Source organism: Bos grunniens, chromosome 2 (genome assembly GCF_055505025.1).
Source record: "Bos grunniens cultivar Pamir isolate PY7600 chromosome 2, Bosgru_T2T1.0, whole genome shotgun sequence".
NCBI lineage: Eukaryota > Metazoa > Chordata > Mammalia > Artiodactyla > Bovidae > Bos > Bos grunniens.
Window position 1 is genome coordinate 18,823,751 of NC_141166.1, and position 18,911 is coordinate 18,842,661.

General features: G+C 43.6%; 2 protein-coding genes, 1 long non-coding RNA gene and 1 other non-coding gene across 61 annotated transcripts in view; 1 reads left to right on the plus strand and 3 right to left on the minus strand.

Annotated features, from left to right (window-relative positions):
* Positions 1-15,843, minus strand: part of FBXO36 (F-box protein 36) — a 114,882-nt gene extending 99,039 nt beyond the window's left edge. For 5 of the 10 annotated variants that reach the window (XM_086337402.1, XM_086337392.1, XM_086337368.1 and 2 more), the window contains exon 1: positions 15,444-15,835. In XM_086337402.1, coding sequence (XP_086193528.1) covers positions 15,444-15,539 — 96 coding nt within the window. In that variant the 5' untranslated portion in view covers positions 15,540-15,835. Of the gene's footprint in view, positions 1-15,443 lie in introns of all 10 variants that reach the window. The other 5 variants (XR_015141154.1, XM_086337413.1, XR_015141139.1 and 2 more) reach the window with 4 other exon arrangements.
* LOC147377717 (uncharacterized) lies at positions 5,112-8,653 on the minus strand. Its single transcript, XR_015141156.1, has 2 exons — positions 8,375-8,653; positions 5,112-6,785 (listed from the first exon to the last, which is right to left on the minus strand). It is a non-coding gene; the product is annotated as an uncharacterized LOC147377717 (long non-coding RNA).
* On the minus strand, positions 11,566-11,669 carry LOC147377718 (U6 spliceosomal RNA). Its single transcript, XR_015154062.1, has one exon. It is a non-coding gene; the product is annotated as a U6 spliceosomal RNA (small nuclear RNA).
* The window catches only part of TRIP12 (thyroid hormone receptor interactor 12), a 151,338-nt gene continuing 147,441 nt past the window's right edge, over positions 15,015-18,911 (plus strand). For 14 of the 49 annotated variants that reach the window (XM_086336913.1, XM_086336952.1, XM_086336977.1 and 11 more), the window contains exon 1: positions 15,812-16,256. The gene's annotated coding sequence lies outside the window, so the exon portion shown is untranslated. Of the gene's footprint in view, positions 15,228-15,811; positions 16,257-16,806; positions 16,989-18,911 lie in introns of those variants that run through there. The other 35 variants (XM_086336924.1, XM_086336944.1, XM_086336969.1 and 32 more) reach the window with 8 other exon arrangements.

The window sequence follows — 18,911 nt, forward strand, 5'->3', positions numbered from 1 at the left end:
CCAGAGCATTGGCAGGGCCATGCTCCCTTATGCAGCCTATAGAGGAAACCTCTTCCTGGCTTCTGTGGTTTGCTGACAACCTTCAGCATTCCTTGAGGCATGACTCCAGTTCTGCCCTGGTTATGACACTGTCTTCTTTTTATAAAGGCAGTGGTCACACTGCTTTGGGGTCTGCCCTACTTAACTAGTAACATCTGCAATCTCTACATAAGGTCACCATTTGAGATAATAGGGTTAAGACCTCAAAGTATCTTTTTTGGGGAAAACATAATTCAATCCATAACCAATAGCTACATGGGCTTTATGGCCAATTTCTCCACAAATCAGACACACACCTAACTATTTTGGGAGAATTACTCTCAAATGCACAATCCTCATGTGAAAGGCATATGACACTGCAGTGGGTACTATGATGAGGATGTGTTTGCTGTGTCTTTAATAGAGGGAGCTTGGTGTTACTAACCTCCCTCCAAGAAACAACCAACAAAACAAAGTAATCCAGTATTCAAAGGTAATGTTGAGGAGTAATTTATATTTCACTTAAGATCCTTTAGTCACTGCTTAAAGTCTACCAACTGGGAAAAATAATCTGAAAGAGTAAGCAAAATACTAAAGCACTAAAAATGTATCCAACTGTCTCTTCGGTTCTTCAGAGTGTCTTACTTGGAGCACCAGTCACTGAGGGGCTGGGGGCGGCCGCTGAAACAGAGGGCAGTGTGAAAGGGTCTGAATGTGTATACAGTTTTTTACTTTTGAATGCTAATCTCTTCCTTAAAAAAAAAAAAAAAAAACAACAAAGAGACAAAATGGTTTTACAGAAGAGAAAAGACTTATCTTGGAACTAAAGGAGCTTACTAGGATAAAGGAAGGGAAGGGAATCATGTCAATCATTTGTATATCTTACTTCACAAAGTCCTATAGATGGTTATAAAAGTTTTATCTCCATTTTCCTTCTTCTTCTAGAAAATGGGAGTTTCAAGAGTTTTAAGAGTTTGATCACCCACTTCCCTCCTTTCATTTCCATGAGGTTTCCTCCCTCTCCCTCAGGACTTCTTTTTGCTGTAGCCAGAGTTAAGAGTTTTGTCGGCAGTTTTGATTTCTTCTCTGCAAAAATCCTCAAGGGATCCCTATTACCTAGAACAGTATAGTTACCATAGTTTTCCATAGCAGAACTCCCCTTCCGTGTCCTTTATCTTTTGGCTGTGGGGGCAAGTGGGATCTTAGTTTCCTGACCAGGGATCGAACCCATGCCCTCTGCATTAGAAGTGCAGGGTCTTAACCACTGCACCACCAGGGAAGCCCCCAAAACCCTTTTATTAAGGGACATTCTGTACAGATTTTTATGTTTGTCAATTTAAATTTATCTATTGAATAAAAGGAGTTTTTTTATGTAGATCTATGATAATTTCAGATTAATAATGAGAACAAACTCTTCTGATAAAAGGAGAACTTTGAAATTAGACAGTGAGGTATAGGTGAAAGTGAAATTACCGTTACTCAGCAGCAGGAGCAGGTTTCTGCATTTTACTGTAATATAAAGAAAACCCTGATCCATGCAGATAATCTTATCTGTTCTCCACATTACATCCAGGGTAATCTCTTAAAAATGCAAAACCTGATCACCATACTTCATCAACTCTAGTTGTATGTATCATTATTTTATGTCTAGCTCAGAAAGAAAAAACTGCTAATTACACTTTGATTCTGGAGATATGAAGATGCAAAAAAAAAGGTGTGCCCTGCAATCACTAGGATAGGGTATGCCACTTCATCCTCTTCAAAATCAAGGGCTCTGGTTCTCTCCGTATCAGGACAAAGCTGGAAGCTGGCATGGCCCAGCCACCTGCTCCCTGCCCTCCTCTTTCCATTCACCCATCTTCATGACCAAAGCTCAAGCTTTACTTCCTCCGGAGCACCTCCCATGACCTCCCTGACCAGGCCACATCCTCAAGGCACGTGGGTATCTCCCCTTGACAGCACTTACCAGGGCGGACATCTTGTTTGGTTGACATCTTAATTTGGCTTGAAGGTTTATTTCATTAGCATCTAGCTCCATGAGGACCGAGAACATGAACTTTTGCACTCTATTGTATACTTTGTGCTTGGCACGGTGCCCAGTAGCACCTGGTGGACAGGAGGCACTCAAATATTTGTTGAATGAATTGAAATCACATTAAAAAAAAAATTCACATGGCTGATTTTAGAATAAGTGCTCTTCAATTCAAAGGATCCAGGAAATCCAGAAGTGTGGGAATAGTTAAGACTTCTGTTTCAGGGACCTCCCCGGTGGTTCAGTGGTTAAGACTTCCCCTTCCAATGCAGGTGATGTGAGTTTAAGTCCTGCTGGGAGAGCTAAGATCCTACATGCCTCATGGTCAAAACACCAGCACATAAAAAAACAACAGAAGCAATACGGTAACAAATTCAATAAAGACTTTAAAAATGGTCCACGTCAAAAAAATTTTTAAAAAGTCTTCTGTTTCAGAGTTGAATGGGATTAACAACTATCTACTAAATTCTTGCCTCATCACAAATGCCAAATTCAGACAAAAAGCACTGAAAACCACTTACTGTGTGTTGAAACTCTACAATAAGTTGGCTCGTGCGTTTTTATGAACTCTCAGTGTCTGACGATTCTGTGCAGAGCTGGTGCTCCTTAGCCTCTCCTGATTTTCAGGCTAACTCTGCTCTGATTATACCTGCTTTGTATGGGCAGGACTCCAGAGAGTTGGTCAGAGCTCCACCTTCCCAAACAATGACACATTTGTAAGAGTCTCTACTGTATTTACAGCAGTGACAGATGCTTTCCTCTGTGGTCTGCACCAAAACATGTTCATCTAGCTTTTGGAAGCACAGTTAAGGTGATAAAACTTGGTATACAAAATATTTGAGGGTGTAAGTATTTCTTTGGTTTTACAAGCTTTAAACTAGCAAAAAATATTCCTAAAGAGGAGACTGGAATAAAATGCTTGTGGAGCCTCCCAAGTGCATTTATTTGCAAAACCAAAAGGTAATGTGAAAACCACTGACTAGCTGAATCAAGTCTTATTTCAAGATTTACCAGGCACTTCCTGATCTGTTCCCTGGCTGCTTCGCGGTGGTCCCAGCCAGCTTTACAGCCTACAAGAGGGCATGACCACCACCCATCCTGGGGACAGGCTCTGTGCTCTTGCATCCTGGGCCCACAGGACTGTCCCCACCTCGTCTTGGTCTCAGCTCAAATCTGTGCTCAGTCACTCAGTTGTGTTCAACTCTTTGAGGCACATGGACTGTAGCCCGTCAGGCTCCTCTGTCTATGGGATTCTCCAGGCAAGAATACTGGAGTGGGTTGCCATTTCCTACTCCAGGGGATCTTCCCGGGGATCCAAGCCAAGTCTCCTGTATCTCCTGCATTGACAGGCAGATTCTTTACTACTAGTGCCACATGTCTAGTTCTCCTGAAGTCTTCCCTGATCACTGCCAACTACTCGGGATTCCCTGCAAGGCTCTCCTCACTAGAGAGATCACCTCTGTGCTGTACAGATCACATTCTGTAGTTGGTCTGCCTCCCTGTAGATGGCAAGATTCTGGGGGGGAAGGTGCTCCATTCTGGTACTGTTGGCCCGGTCCTGGAGCTGATGGCACTCAGTGAAGCCACCTCTTACAGCCTTGACAACCTGATGGTTTGTTTTTGCCAGTGGAAAAATCTGAATCTGCTGGTTTTCAAACTTCTTGATCACTCAGTAAGGTTACTAGTAAGCATCTTTTCATATGCTTATTAGCCATGTGGTATTTCTTCAGGTGACTGTCCATAGCCCCCATTTCTCCATAAGGCTGTTTTTCTTATTAATTTGTCGGGTTGAAAATCTTTGGACACAGGATATACTAACCCTTTGCCTGGTAAATATGTGGCCAACACTTTCCATAGGCAATTTGAAGTATCATTTCCATAGGCATTAATTTGAAGTATCATTCATGAAGAAAAAATTTTATTTCACACGTACTTGATCTGCCATTCTTTTCCATTATGGCTTTCAGGTTCAGAATGCTGTTCAGAATGTTCAGACTCTACCTCCAAATGAAAACGCTATCCAGTCTTATTTTTGTATGGAACTTTCATAGTGTATGTTTGTGTGCATAGCACTAAGTTTTAAAATCCATATAAAAATTTTAAACATATAGTGCAGGAGTACAGATTTTTTAATGGGTGATAGGGATTTAGTTAACCGTTTCTATTCTGTGACAAATTTGATAGCCAATTGTCATGATAATTATAGAATGGTTCTCCATTTCCCCACTGATTTGAAATGTCAAGTGGACATTTCAGATGAGACTTAAAGAAGAGAACAGGATTTGGATGTGGGGTGACCAACAGAAGTCCCCTGGGTGACTGGGGCCAAGTACACAGCAAAAGACACTTGCTCCTTGGAAGAAAAGCTATGACAAACCTAGACAGCATATTAAAAAGCAGAGACATCACTTTGCTGACAAAGATCAACAAAGCTATGGCTTTTCCAGTAGTCATGTATGGATGTGAGAACTGGACCATAAGGAAGGGTGAGCCCCGAAGAGTTGATGCTTTTGAACTGTGGTGCCGAAGGACTCTTGAGAGTCCCTTGGACTGCAAGGAGATCAAACCAGTCAATCCAAAAGGATTGAATATTCATTGGAAGGACTATGCTGAAGCTGAAGCACCAATGCTTTGGCCACCTGATGTGAAGAACTGACTCACTGGAAAAGATACTGATGCTAGAAAAGACTGAAGGCAGGAGAAGAGGGCCACAGAGGATGAAATGGCTGGATAGCATCACCGACCCAAGGGACATTAATTTGTGCAAACTCCTGGAGATAGCAAAAGGACAGAGGAGCCTGGCATGCTGCAGTCAATGGGTTTGCAAAGAGTAGGACACCACTCAGCTACTGAACAAGAACAATGGGGCAGCTGCATGGGAAAGCAATAGGTGTTACTTAGGAATGTTGAGCACAGGAGCCTCGGCCAGGAAGCAAACAACTGATAATGATCTGAAGACAGATTTGGAGAAAAACAGCAAATTTTAGTTATACAGCTAAAAGATTTTTTAAAAATAAAATTCACTATCCATTCAAAACAGAAACTTTTGGCAAACTTGAAATAAAAGGAAACATAGTTTATCTGAGTTTTAAAAAACTTACAGCAAACAACATACTTTATGGTGAAATATTGAAAGTCTTCCTCCAAAGTCAGAACAAGACCAGAATGCCTGGTATTATCTCTCTTCAGCGTTTTAGTGGAAGTCTTAGCCAATGCAATAAGGAAAGGATAAAGAAGACATGACAATCAGAAAGGAAGAAATGCATGTCATTATTCACAGATGACATGAATGTGTCAGAAAGTGGAAAAGAATTATAGATTCTTTCAGGCAGCACATTCTTTGATATGAGTCTTGGTAATTATTTTTTGGATCTATCTTCTCAGGCAAGGGAAACAAAACCAAAAATAAACAAATAGGATTATGTCAAACAGATTTGCATAGGAATCTATCAACAAAACTAAAAGGCTGCCTACTGAATGGGAGAAGATATTTGCAAACTACATCTGATCAGAGGTCAATATCCAAAATATACAAACAACTCATACAACTCAACAACAGTAAAAACAAGTAACCTGATTTAAAAAATGGGCAGAGGGTCTAAACAGACAATTTCTCAAAGACATGTAGATGGTCAGTAGACATACTCAACATCACTGATCATCATGAAAATGCAAATCAAAACTACAGTGGGATATCACCTCACACTTGTCAGAATGGTTATCAAAAACACAACAAATAACAAGTGTTGGTGAGGATGTGGAGAAAAGGGAACCCTTGTACACTGTTGAAGGGAATGTAAATGATTGCAGCCACTATGGAAAACAGATGAAAGTACCTCAAAAATTAAAAACAGAACTACCATTTGTTGTTCAATTGCTAAGTCCAACTCTTTGCGACCTCATGGACTGTAGCACGACAGGTTCTTCTGTCTTCTACCACCTCCTGGAATTTGTGAAGATTTATCTAGAGTCGGTGATACCATCCAACCATCTTATCCTCTGCCACTCCCTTCTTCTTTTGCCTTTAATCTTTCCCAGCATCAGGGCCTTTTCCCAGTGAGCTGACTGTTTGCATCGGGTGGCCAAAGTACTGGAGTTTCAGCTTCAGCAACAGTCCTTCCAATGAATATTCAGGGTTGGTTTTCTTATGGACTGAACTACCATCAGTTCAGTTTACTTGGTCAGTCATGTCCAACTCTTTGTGACCTCACGGACTGCAGCACACCAGGCCTCCCTGTCCATCACCAACTCCAGAGCTTGCTCAAATTCATGTCCATCGAGTCAGTGATGCCACCCCACCACCTCATCCTCTGTTATCCCCTTCTCCTCCGGACTTCAATCTTTCCTAACATCAGGGTCTTTTCCAATGGTCAGTTCTTCGCATCAGGTAGCCAAAGGATTGGAGCTTCAGTGTCAACATCAGTCCTTCCAAAGAATATTCAGGACTGATTTCCTTTAGGATGGACTGGTTGGATCTCCTTACTGTCCAAGGAGACTCTCAAGAGTCTTTTCCAACACCACAGTTCAAAAGCATCAGTTCTTCAGCGCTCAGCTTTCTTTATGGTCCAACTCTCACATTCACTTATGACTATAGGAAAAACCATAGCTTTGACTATATGCATCTTTGTAGGCAAAGTAATGTCTCTGCTTTTTAATATTCTGTCTAGGTTTGGCATAGCTTTTCTTCCAAGGAGCAAGTGTCTTTGATCTAGCAATTCCACTCCCGAGTATTTTTCTAAAGAAAACAAGAACACTAATTTGAAAAGATATATGCACTTCTTTGTTCACTGCAGCATTATTCACAATAGCCAGAATATGGAAGCAACCTAAGTGTCCATCATCAGACGAACTAGATAAAGAAGATGTGGTCTATATGTCTAATGGAGTATTACTCAGCCATGTAAGAATGAAATATTGCATCTGTGACACGAATGGACCTAGAGAGTAGTATGCTAAGTGGAAAAAGTTAGAAAAAGACAAATACTGTATGGTTTCACTTATATGTGGAATCTGAAAAATAATTAAATATAACAAAACAGAGTCATAGATAGAGAGCAAGGAGGTATTAAGAGTTGACAGAGAGGAAGGAGGTGGGAGTATGAATGGAATACATAAGAGAAATTAAGAGGTCCAAATTTCCAGTTGTGAAATAAATGAGCTACAGGCATGAAATGTACAGAGTGGGGAAGACTGTTAATAATCATGTATATCATTGTATGGTGACAGATGGTAACTAGATTTATCATGATCAGCTTGTAATGTATAGAAATATGGAATCACTATTTCGTGCATCAGGAATTAACAGAGTATTATAGGTCAATTAAACTTCAACAAACAAACAAACTTAATAGGAAAAGAGATCAGACTTGTGGTTACTAGAAGTGGGAACTGGAGGAAGGAGGAACTGGATGAAGGTGGTCAAAAGGAAGAAATTTCCAGTTTGAGATAAGTACTGATTTATCTTGATTAACATGATTAATCTGTTAAAAACTGTTATATGTTATATATATAAGTTTTAAAAGAGTAAATACTAAGAGTTCTCCTAAGAAACCTTTTCTTTTTTATTTTGTATCAATATGAAAGTGAAAGTGAAGTCGCTCAGTCGTGTCCGACTCTTTGCGACCCCGTGGACTGTAGTCTACCAGGCTCCTCTGTCCATGGGATTTTCCAGGCAATAGTATTGGAGTGGATTGCCATTTCCTTCTCCAGGGGATCTTCCCGAACCAGGGATTGAATCCAGGTCTTCTGCATTGTAGACAGACGCTTTACCATCTGAGCCACCAGGGAAGTTGTATCAATATGAGAAGATGGATATTCTCTAAACTCGCTGTGGGAGTCATTTTGTAACGTATGTCAGTTAAATCATTATGTTGTACACCTTAAACTTATACAGTGCTGTATGTCAAATATATCTCAATAAAACTGGAAGAAAAAAGAATCACAAATTACCAGAATTAGTAAGTGAGTTAGCAAGGTTACTAGATGAAAGGAAATTTACTAGGAGCAAAAAACAACAGAAAATCCAATTGTAATAAGGAGTTTAACTCAAAAAAAGTCAAACACCTAGAATGTTAACAAGATATATGTAACATTTCTACACTGTAAGAAATCTTTGAGCAAACTTCAGTATATCTAAAAAAATTCTAAAAGGAAGGAAATACTATGTTTTCAGATTGAAAATTTGGCATTGCAAAGATGTTTGTTCAGCACAAATGGAACCTACGCAGGCATTACAACCCCAATCAAGACATCAGTAGCTATTTCTGTGGAAACATAAGACGATGGGAAGAATAAATAAAGTAACACAGTCCTGAGATGACTAACCAGTTACAACAATCGTTTTCACGGAAAAGTGAAGGTTGGCTTGGCGCTGGAAGAAGGTAAGGCGACACAAATGCCCAACAGACATTTCTTCAGTCTTTGGTGTTGTACAGCAGGCCTACCACTGGGCATTTTCCAAAGAGCAACCACAGAACCTCAGATCCTGCGACGCTCAGAGGAAAAGGGGTTCGGGAGTCACGTGCTTGTAGGAAAAGCTCGCCCTGCTGTTTCCTCTCGGAGAAATCCTGTTGCACAGCAGGATTTGAAAGCCTTTGAGAAATTCTGGAGAAGAAAAGCAAATAGATTTGTGCTGAACCCAGGATTTTCCAGTCTTATTTGATCATGACCTCTCTTTGAGAAACCCTGGCCCGGAGTGCTTTTGACATTTTTTGGTTCTCACCATGATGTGTGAAGCAGCCCAGGGATGAACTGCTCGTTTTTACAGATAAAGACATGAAACCTCAGGCAGGTGAAACTTACAACAGGTCATAAAGCCACTAATACAAGATCTGCAAAGCACGCTTAATTTAAAGAAAAAAAACTTTTTTTTTAGTGCTTTTTTCCTAGGGTCAAACACTACTTTCACATGGAACAGCATTTCAGAGATGGAATAAACCTTACTGATCTCTTAGACTAGTAACCTTATTATGTTGATGAGACAACTGGGGCCGAGACAAATTAAGTGTCATGCCCCAGGTCGAGGGCTTGCAGGCTACCAGAAGGAATAAAAGGATCCATGACTCAGTGACTCCCAATTAAGTGCTCTACTGCCCCATATAATTAGGAGACAAACCTGGTCAATGGAGGGTGAGACCAAATTAACTGCCCAGGTTGAGGAGGCACTCAGAGATGCTGAATGAACGATTTACCTGGGAGAAGCCGATCCTGAAGCTCCGGCTAGTTCTTGTGTAATTTTGAAGTGAGGATTTAGGAGCCCATTTGAAGACTAGGTTATAAAAGTACTGAATATTGTTATTTTAAAAACTCTAACCACCTTGTTGGTATTATATTATCCCTCTCCTCTGACAAGTGCCACAGGCCACTTAAAAAAATCAAAAGGAATTTACATTTCTGATTAAAAGTAATTTCACGACTCGAGTGGGGCCCATTCTGAAGTGTCCTGGGCTGGGGATCATTTCTCTGGTGTTTCAGATATGAGGAAGAGAAGAGGCATCATGTGGGAGGTACGAACACCTGGCTGAACCTGCAGGGCAGGGAAGGGTATGTTCACCTCAGGTGCTACTGTCAGGAGGAGTGGGAGGGAAAACCCAAACATTCCTGGATGAGGGCCCTGTGCAGGGCTGGGTGGAAAGTCCTAAAAGGCAGCGGAGAAGGGAAAAGTTCATCTTTGCAGGCAGAGGAAGAGGGCCTTTGACAGGTACCTGAAGAAGAGCAGTGTGAGTCTGGTCTTCAGCAATTGGGGGGAGGAAAACATGTGAATGCAAGCACTCCGCTGTACTTTGGACTTGAAAAGGAGCAGCAGCTCTTTCTGTGTAGAAACGTTTTGGTGGTGGCTGGTGGGCACTGGGTAGAGGAGGCACCATGGCTGTGAAGTTCCATCAGTGGCAAGTTCCACTAAGGCCAAGGAAGGGGTAAGTTTACTTGCTTCTGCTTTATCTTCTCCACTCATGTGACTCTTATGTGGAGGGGGGCATGGCTATAGCAGAGCATGATTTAGGGGTGCCTGAGTCCCCTGGGAAAATACCAACATAATATCAAGCTGAGTGCATCCCATTCAAGTTCCCAAAAATGTGTAATCTGGATGTCTATTTGATATGATTTCAATTTACTTATGAAATTTCGTTCTTTAAGCTTTAAAGTGTGAATAACTCAGTTATGTCCGACTCTTTGTGGACTCCACGGACTGGAGCCCAGCAGGGTCCTCTGTCCATGGGATTCTCCAGGCAGGAATACTGGAGTGGGTTGCCATTCCCTTCTCCAGGAGAGCTTCCCAACCCAGGGATCGAACTCGGGTCTCCCACATTACAGGCAGATTCTTTACAGTCTGAGCTACCAGGGAAGCCCTCTTTAAGCTTTACTGGAGGGCAAATAAATCTCTTCAGTAAACCATCTTTGCCTTATTCTCCACATCTCTCTCTCGTTTTTTTTTTTTAGGCTTCGATGCTCGCAGCCAGGGCATCGAAGGTTAGTTTAGTTAGTCAGGTTACTTCTCTGACCAGGGATGGAATCCAGACACAGCAGTGAAAGCACCGAGTCCTAACCAGTGGACCGAGAGGGAATTCCCTCCACGTCTCTTTATAGCTCGTTAGTACAATCACACACCCAACAAGACATGGGTGGGCTGTCCCTTAGTTTTTCAAAAGTAATTATTGCTTACCCTGAAAGCAAAAACATAAGACCAGGAGTTTCAGTTAGATCTCCTTAAAATTTTACAAGCAACCATTAACCCAACTTGCACCTCCTCTGAATTTCTGGAATAAACATTACTTCTGCACTGTGTGAAGCCCCACCCCAAGTACAACACAGCAGGATCTTGGTGACAGAGTTGTTGATGTGGCCCATGGTTTACTGTGGGAGGTGGCTCAAAGGCGGCACTGGTGAAACAGGAGGAAGACGATACACGGAAGAGGGCAACTTCTCAGAGTAAGGGTTCTTTGTGTCTTCATTTTGAACCTTTATTGTTTTTCTCTGATTATAAAAATATTTCTGTAGGAAAACTGCAGATCTGTCAGAAATATGTAATGGAGAAAGCAAAAGCAACCCATAATTCTATCCATGAGAGAGAATCTCTCTAGCTTTTCCCTCTAGCATTTACTCAAAACAAAATAAAAACTATTGGTGCTCTTTTTAAAAATGGGATCGTACGATGTTTAACCCTGCTTTCCTTGCTTAAGATTTTATTTGGTCAACTGAAAAAATAAGAGATTTAGCACATCTTTTTCAAAAGACTGCATAATATTTTTCATCTTTTTAGTTTTGCGGGTGCCTTGTGCCATATGGGATCTTAGTTCCCAGACCAAGGATTGAGCCCCTGCCCCTTGAGTAGAAGGGTGGAGTCTTAACCACTGGACCGTCTGGGAAGGCCCAAGATTGCATAGTAGTTTATGGAAAGATATTTTTACAAGTATTTACTTTGGTGTACATTCTTTGTTTTTTTTTGGGGGGGGGTGTGATTTATTTTTTATTGAAGGATAATTGCTTTACAAAATTTTATTGCTTTCTGTCAAAAAAAAAAAAAAACGGAACGCTTCATGAATTTGCGTGTCATCCTTGTGCAGGGGCCATGCTGATCTCTGTATTCTTCCAATTATAGTATATATGCTGCTGAAGCGAGCACTGGTGGGTATCCTTGCTCACATATCCTTGTACACATGTGAAAACATTTTTGGATATAAAATCCTAGATATGGATATGCCTGGTCAAAGGGTGTTTGGATTGACAGTTTTATTAGACTGTACTAAATTTTAAATCTCTCAAATTGGTCAGTGGATTGAAGCGTCAGCAGCACAATTCTTTGTTGTGAAGTCTCTTTCAAACAACTGCCACCAAGTCTAGTTTTAATTCCTTTTTCAGAAGTCACTGAAATGACAGCTTCCTATCACAGACTGGCATGGGACCTCAGGAGTTCTCAGTTTATCAGTGCTATAGCTCTAAAGCATGTCAAAAATATTTGCCACTTTGGGGGAGTAAGTTTTCAGATTTTTTTTTTCCAGATGACATTAGCTTCAGGTGTCTTTTTGGGAGTTCTCAGATTTAATGAGATAGATAAAATAAGACTAATCTATTTTATAATTCTTCAGCCTTCTTTCATCTGCTGGAGTGACTATAATATACTTGTGCTCTTCGGGCAACCACCTGTGTTTTTAGGAGCAACAGGCCATATCTGCCAACTCTTACCTACTTAGCACATGGTTAGTGTTTCTAGCAGTTTTCCAGTATTTGTCACATTAAATCCAAGTCACTAGTTCTGACCACCTGAAGCAACACTTCTATTTCAAGGGAACAAATAAGATAGAATTTCAAGACAAAAAACTTGTCATAGTGCTCTCCTGCACCTCATAGTCTAAAGTGATTTTTGCTTCCTCTGGACTCATTGATTTTAAAATGTTTGAGCTATTCATTAACTTGGCAATTCCTCAAGAATCTCCTTTGTACTTAAAACAAAAGTTAAAGCATTAGAGTGTTTATAGAAAACAAGTCACTTACCTATATTCTTTCCACTAGACTATACGCTTCAGGAGAAGAGGGACTTTTTTTGGTTCACTGATGATTCTCTGAATCAAAAAAGGTACCTGGCATATAAAAGGTGCTCAATTTTTGTTGAAGGAAATGATAAACTCTTTGAAGGCAGGAATCCTCTTATATTTTGCATCCCCACAATAAATTACAAGTTGCTGATTTAAAATAAAGGAAGGATCTTCATTCAGAAACACAACATAAGACTTTCTTAGAAACTAGGTGAAATATCCCTGGTCTGAACTATATTCAAGATTCCTTCTGGCCCTAACTAGAAATCTGCTAGTTTTCAAAGGATTAGAACCCGATATAATATATATTACTAAAACTAGAGTAGGAATACTTGGGTAAATCTTGGATTTAGATAGCAGGACACTGATTTTTCTATGCCTTTGGATCATCACTAAAAAGATCAGATTTGAGAATTAAGCTATATTAATCTCAAGCTATATTCTCTAAGTTCCTTTTTTGAAAGAAAAAAAAAAAACCATGGCATCAAGCTGTTAACTGGGAATGTCTCTACAAGCATGTACTTGATGTCACTGTATAAGCAAGAAGACAAAGGAAATACTAATGTATAATATTTATATATTTTGGACTATGACAATGGTATGATGCTCTAATGAGAGATCTATCTGTCTTTAAATCCATGTCAAATGCGCAGCTATTTGGATTTAAAGCAAACAAAAATAAAAGCAATGAAAAAGAATAAAAAAGGGAATCACAGTAAAAGAAGTATCCATCTAAATCTGGAGCATATTTTGGATAATATACATCATTTTGGGGAACAAAGGCAGAAAGAAAGTGAGAGAAGAAATGCACAGGAATCAATTTTAAAAAGTTACTCCAGAAAAAAGTCCATTTTACAAAACACATTGTAATTCTAGTCTTTTAGTACTTATTTATGTCAGATCATCTCTCACTGGATGTTTAGTTTCCTGGGTTGAGACTTAGAAAAATTATATGTGGTTAGAAAATAACATATTCTCAAGACATTTGACTGAAAAGACTATTTTTGGGGGTTACTATTTTTAACAAGTTTTAACAAGAGAGTGAATTAATCAGATTTGAGATTAATTCTCACTGGCAGAACTTGAATATACTCAGTCTGCTTTAAAAAAATAAAGGGATCAGAACTTGAAAAGAATTTAATACACAAGCAACAGACAGAAAAAATATAGGGCCTGAAATAGACAAGAGTTTTTGATGTGTTAAAAAAATAAAAAGAAAAAGAAAGAAAGAAAGAAAAAAAAAGAATAATACTGGGGGGTGGGCCAAGAAAAATTTCACGAGAGAAGTTGGAGGAAGGCATGTGCCCAAGTAAGACCAGGGAGTAAAGTGTGAAGAACACCAACAACAGAACCATTCTTGGGGAAAAGTAATACCATGAGGACTCCTATGGTAATTTCCTAAAAAAAAAAAAGGTAAACAGTATTTAGTCTGTTGAGGCTTACAACACTGAGTATAACAGGAAAAGAAATATTCAAAAACAAGTTTTAAAGACAAGTTACGGAAATGACTGCAAAATGAAAATCAGAACATTCTATCTTACTTGAAGTAGATAAAATAGGAAATGAAGTCAGAATACATATGATACTGTTCAATCATTCATGCTAAATGTGAAGAACTGTTAGGTTCATACATTTTAAAGCAAATGGAAAATAGTCAATCCTAAAATAAATGCACAAAACAAGTAAATTTCAGCCTTTAGGAAATCCCAGTTCAATGTGCAAACATTTCTTATGAAGTGTTTAACGAAAAATTTAAGTTCGACAAGCTATCACGTTTGTAATATTGACATTACGCATGTAATATTTAGAAATCTTAGATACAAAAAATACACATTATTCCTTTTTTAAAAGATGCTCTTGAAGCTACAAAAGTCAGTTTATTGAAGTGCTCTTGGAAAAACTGATGAAACCGTCAATACATGCACCAAAATAAGTACGCTATACAGAATTCTAAATTTCATTTTACAGAAATACCATCTAGGAAAAGTGCAAGGTGCACGAATATCTCGGTGACAGATGTTAAGTAAACTCGGCGAGAAAATCAGAAACGAGTTCCGAGTGGAGACCCAGTTGAACTTGTAAGTTTCGTGGGCACAATAAATCATTCATAAAAGCCCACCTTAAACAGCTCAAGTAGTCAGAAAAATAGGCCGATGGTTACTCGAGCGATAACATAATCCGCGGTCTTATTGTTGTAGAGCAGATGTCATTTATGGGTGGGGCTGACGCGCAGAGCAGCTGAAACATTTTTTACCAACCCCCGCCCCGCTCTTTCCAATGGGATAGAAGGGGCTCCAAAAAGGTAAGGGGAAAGCTTCCAACGCTCAATTCCTCCCAGAAACAAGGAAGTTTTTTTTGATGTGGCCTTGGCCTTGGTATATACGTAAAAGCCCGCGATAAGATGTACAAAATCTCCCGTAATTAAACCCTACCCTGGAAAAGAAATCCTCCCTTTCTCCCCTCCCTGGCCGGCTCCTCCTCGGGACACTTGGCTGAGTCTTTTCTTTCCCTCCTTCCCACGCTGACGGAGAGGCTGCACGCAAGCCGCGGACGACTGTTTTTTTTTCGCGCGGAGGGAACTCGACGGGTAGGAACGCCCAGTGGCGGGAAAGGAGCGGGAGGCGTTGTGAGGAGGCCAAGCTTGCCGGGTACGAGCGGGGCTGGGGGTTGGGGGCAAGGGACGACGCGGGCCACCAGGCCCGCACGGGAGGCCGAGGTGACGAGGGGAAATCTCCCGGCTCGGAGCTGGGACCCGGCGCTTCCGGCTAACGACCGGTCGCTCTCGGGCCTAGCGTGGCTCGCCTTCCGGCTCCGCCGGGGCTGGCGGAAAGTTGGTAGGAAGGGAAACCGCGGCTCGCACTTGCCTGGAACCGGGTGACCAATAACTGGTAATAGTCTTTGCTCGGCGCTGGGCCTTGTCCTACAATTTCGAACAGAGTCTCCGGCAGCCACGACGCCATCTTGGGACGCCACCGCCGTCGCTAAGACAACCAGGAAGGGGCGGGGCCTGCCTGGGGTCACGGGGGCCACAGCCGTGGTTTAAAAAAACCGAACCCTACTTTCGAGCTGGCGGGGTGTTTCTAGCTTTGGGGATGATTATCCCCTTCATCCAAGGGTTAGCAGGAACTCTTGCGCCGTGAAATATCCACCTTGAGGTCCCGTGTGACCCGGAGGGGAATTAGTTCCTGTTACCACAGAGGGGGAGTGGGGAAGGCGGGGTGGGGGGGGCGGTGACCCCGGCGGAGGGATACCAAGCGAAGTCTCACATTCCCCTTCCTGGTCCCTCGAAGGGATCGGGAGGAGGTCGCAGGCCGCTGGGGGAAGTCGAGCCCGGCAGTGGCGAGGCGGCGGGGGGGGCGGGGTGGGAGGGGAGGGGAGGGGAGGGGAGGGGCTATGTGAGGAGCCGCGAGTAGGCAGCGGGGGGCCTGTCCCGCGGACGAGCACCGTCAGTCCGAGCCGCGGCGGGCAAAGTAGTTCCCGGAGGGTGTTGGAACGGGCGGGGAGGGAAGAAGGCGGCGCGGGCGGAGGCGCACGCCGGGAGCGGTGCTGCGGCTCAGCTGATAATTGAAGGGACCCGAGGAGCCGCCGCCGCCGCCGCTTGGGGGGGGTGGGGGGAGCGAGGAGGAAGTTACTGCCGCGCCACCGAGTCCGGACCGGAGACTTTGGGGCCCAACTAGGTAATTGGGGCGCAGTTCCGAGCGGCGGCGGGGCCAGGCCTGGGTGGGGGGGAGGGGGCTGCGTTGAGGGGTTGAAGGTGGGGGGGTGGTGGTGGTGGTTGGTGGTGGTGGCGGCGGCGGCGGCGGCGGCGGGGAGGAGCTGGAACAGAAAGTCCCAGGAAGCCCGGTTGTGTCATCGCCGCGATTCGGGCCCCCCTCCCGCCCCCCACGCTCGGCCTATTCCCGGCGGCAGCGGCGGCGGCGGCGGGTCCGCGGAAGGACCGGGACAGGGGTTGACGGGTTAGGCGCTCGAGGGAGAGAGACCGCGGCTGGAGGGGACCTGGGGCTGGGCGGGAGCCCGGGGTGGGGGGTGAGGGGGGCGGGGCTCTGGGTGCCCCCCCCCCCGCGCCAACCATGAGGAGGGCCCCTTCACGGAACCCGGGGGGTAAAGGCGTGCGGGGTCTGGGGGAACCCGGCGGGTGTCGTGTGTGTGGGGGGGGGCCGGAAGTGGGCTTTGGAGCTTGGAGGGCGTCTAGGAAGACAGAAAGTGGGGGGCCGGAAGTGCAGGTGGGGGGGTGTGAAAGACGGCCAGGGTTCCCCGGAAATGGGATGGGGGGCCCGGAAACTGGGAGAGGGGAGGCTCCGGGGCCAGGGAACGGCCCGGAAATGGAAACTAGGGAGCAGCTCGAGTGACAACAGTTGTGGGAAGCGAGGGTCAGAGGAGGGAGCGGCCGGAGTGACTTTTAGACCGCAGTAAGAGGTTTCTTGCCGCCGGTGGGGGGAGACGGTTGAGGGCGGCCGAGGCTGCAGGCGAGGGGTCTGCGCTGGGCAGTTGTTTTTTCTGCCTGTGGGAAGTTGAGGCTTGACGGAGGGGGAACGCCGAGAGAGGACGCGGGGAGGGCGCGGGGAGGGGGGCGGCGTGAAACAGGCCGGGAAACTTGGCTGAGAGGAGCGGAGCATCCTTCTCCATTGATCGGCGTGGAAATTGGGGGTGGGGGTGGGGTTAGGACCTGTGGGGAGGGAGGTGGACCGGTTGTCACTCCTGTCGTATTAGTATTCAGAGCGCGTCAGGCGATTAATTTATTTATATGTGGATTACATAAAACCTATTATAACGTCTGTCCGTTCAGTTCAGCCTCTCTCCATCCTCCTCCACAGTGAGTGGGTTTCCAGTTGTGGAACAAGTTAGAGGAGAGTGCAAATAACGGAGGTGATAGCGTCCCCCATCCTGTCCTTTCTCCGTGTCGGTCCCATCCTCAAAAATAAACGAAATCTTTTCATTTGATGGAGAAGGGGAAAAAAAGAAAGATTTAAACACACAGGCAAATCGTGGCGGGAGGTCGAGGGGTAGCTTAGACATTTGAACTCCTGCGGGGGGACAAGGGGACGAGAGGGAATTGGGTGCCCCGTGTGGCTAGGAGAGGACGGAAGGGGCTGCTTCTGAACCCTTAAGACAGATTTGTTTGTTTTTGATAATGCCGTTTTTTTTTGTTTGTTTTTTAACTTTGTGGGGAGGTTTAGCTTAAGCCTGGTATCTGGTGGTGGGTATGGTTTAATTGCTTCGTCGGGTAATTGGGGGGGGACAGAATGTGTCAGGGGGAACGTTGGTGTGTGTGGAATGGGGCGCGGGGGGGTGGGCGTTTAGTGGCGCAGTGGGCCTGTTCCGAGTGGACGTCTAACTGCTCCCCTGCTGTCTCCCTTCCTCGTCGGCCTTCCCCGGTCTTGCCTGGCCTGCCAGATCACCCGATCCCCGGATTTTCCTTGGTTTTGTAGGCCCTTCTGTGGTGTGTTGTTGAACTTTATATTCCTCACCAGTATCTAGCTATTTTTGGCGTTTCATTTGTTAAAAAGACCCGGCAAGTTGAGGCTCATAATCTCTTCTCAAAAAAGCAAAACAAAACAAAAAAAATACGGGATAGAAACTTGAAAGAGCTATTGAGTGGGGTAAAAAACCGACGTTCGGAACAAAGGTCCTAGTTGTTAGAGAAAAAGGCAAGAGGCCTATATATGAATCCTGAGTGTGTGTCGCATTTACTGGCGAGTTGGGGTAAGGGGGACAGCAGTTAGGGTTATGGAGTGGAATTATCAGGTTTAGAAACAGTACGTGGCAGAGGGTTTTATTGAGGCTTATTTATTTTTTTCGCACAGAGAGCATGGAAAGAACTCAGTATTAAGTGTGGATTTTAGAGTAAACACATTTCTAACGCATTTCTAATTGTTTTAGAAACTTCTGCTCTACGTTCAGCCTCAGAAGTACTGAACTCGTGTGGCTTTTATATCATCTTTGTGAAATTGTTTGGGGATAAAAAATGAATTTTTATTTCATTTATTTGAAGTTGAGACAGAGCACATTAAAATGGCTGAGGGTTGTGGGCTTTGGCCACATCACCCTTTCTATGAATGTGCCGTAATTAAGATTACGCCTGCATTGCCGGAGACTTGGGTTCAATCCGTGGGTGGAGAAGATCCCCTGAAAAAAGAAATGGCAACCCACTCGGGTATTCTTGCCTGGGGAATCCCATGGACAGAGGAGCCTGGCAGGCTACGGTGGTCTATGGGGTCACAAGAGTACTTAGCGACTAAATAAGAACAACAATTAAGATTATCACTGCTTCCATTCGATTCCCAGTTTTTCAGGAGTTTGAGTGGTTTTTAAGTCTGCTTCAGCTGACATTT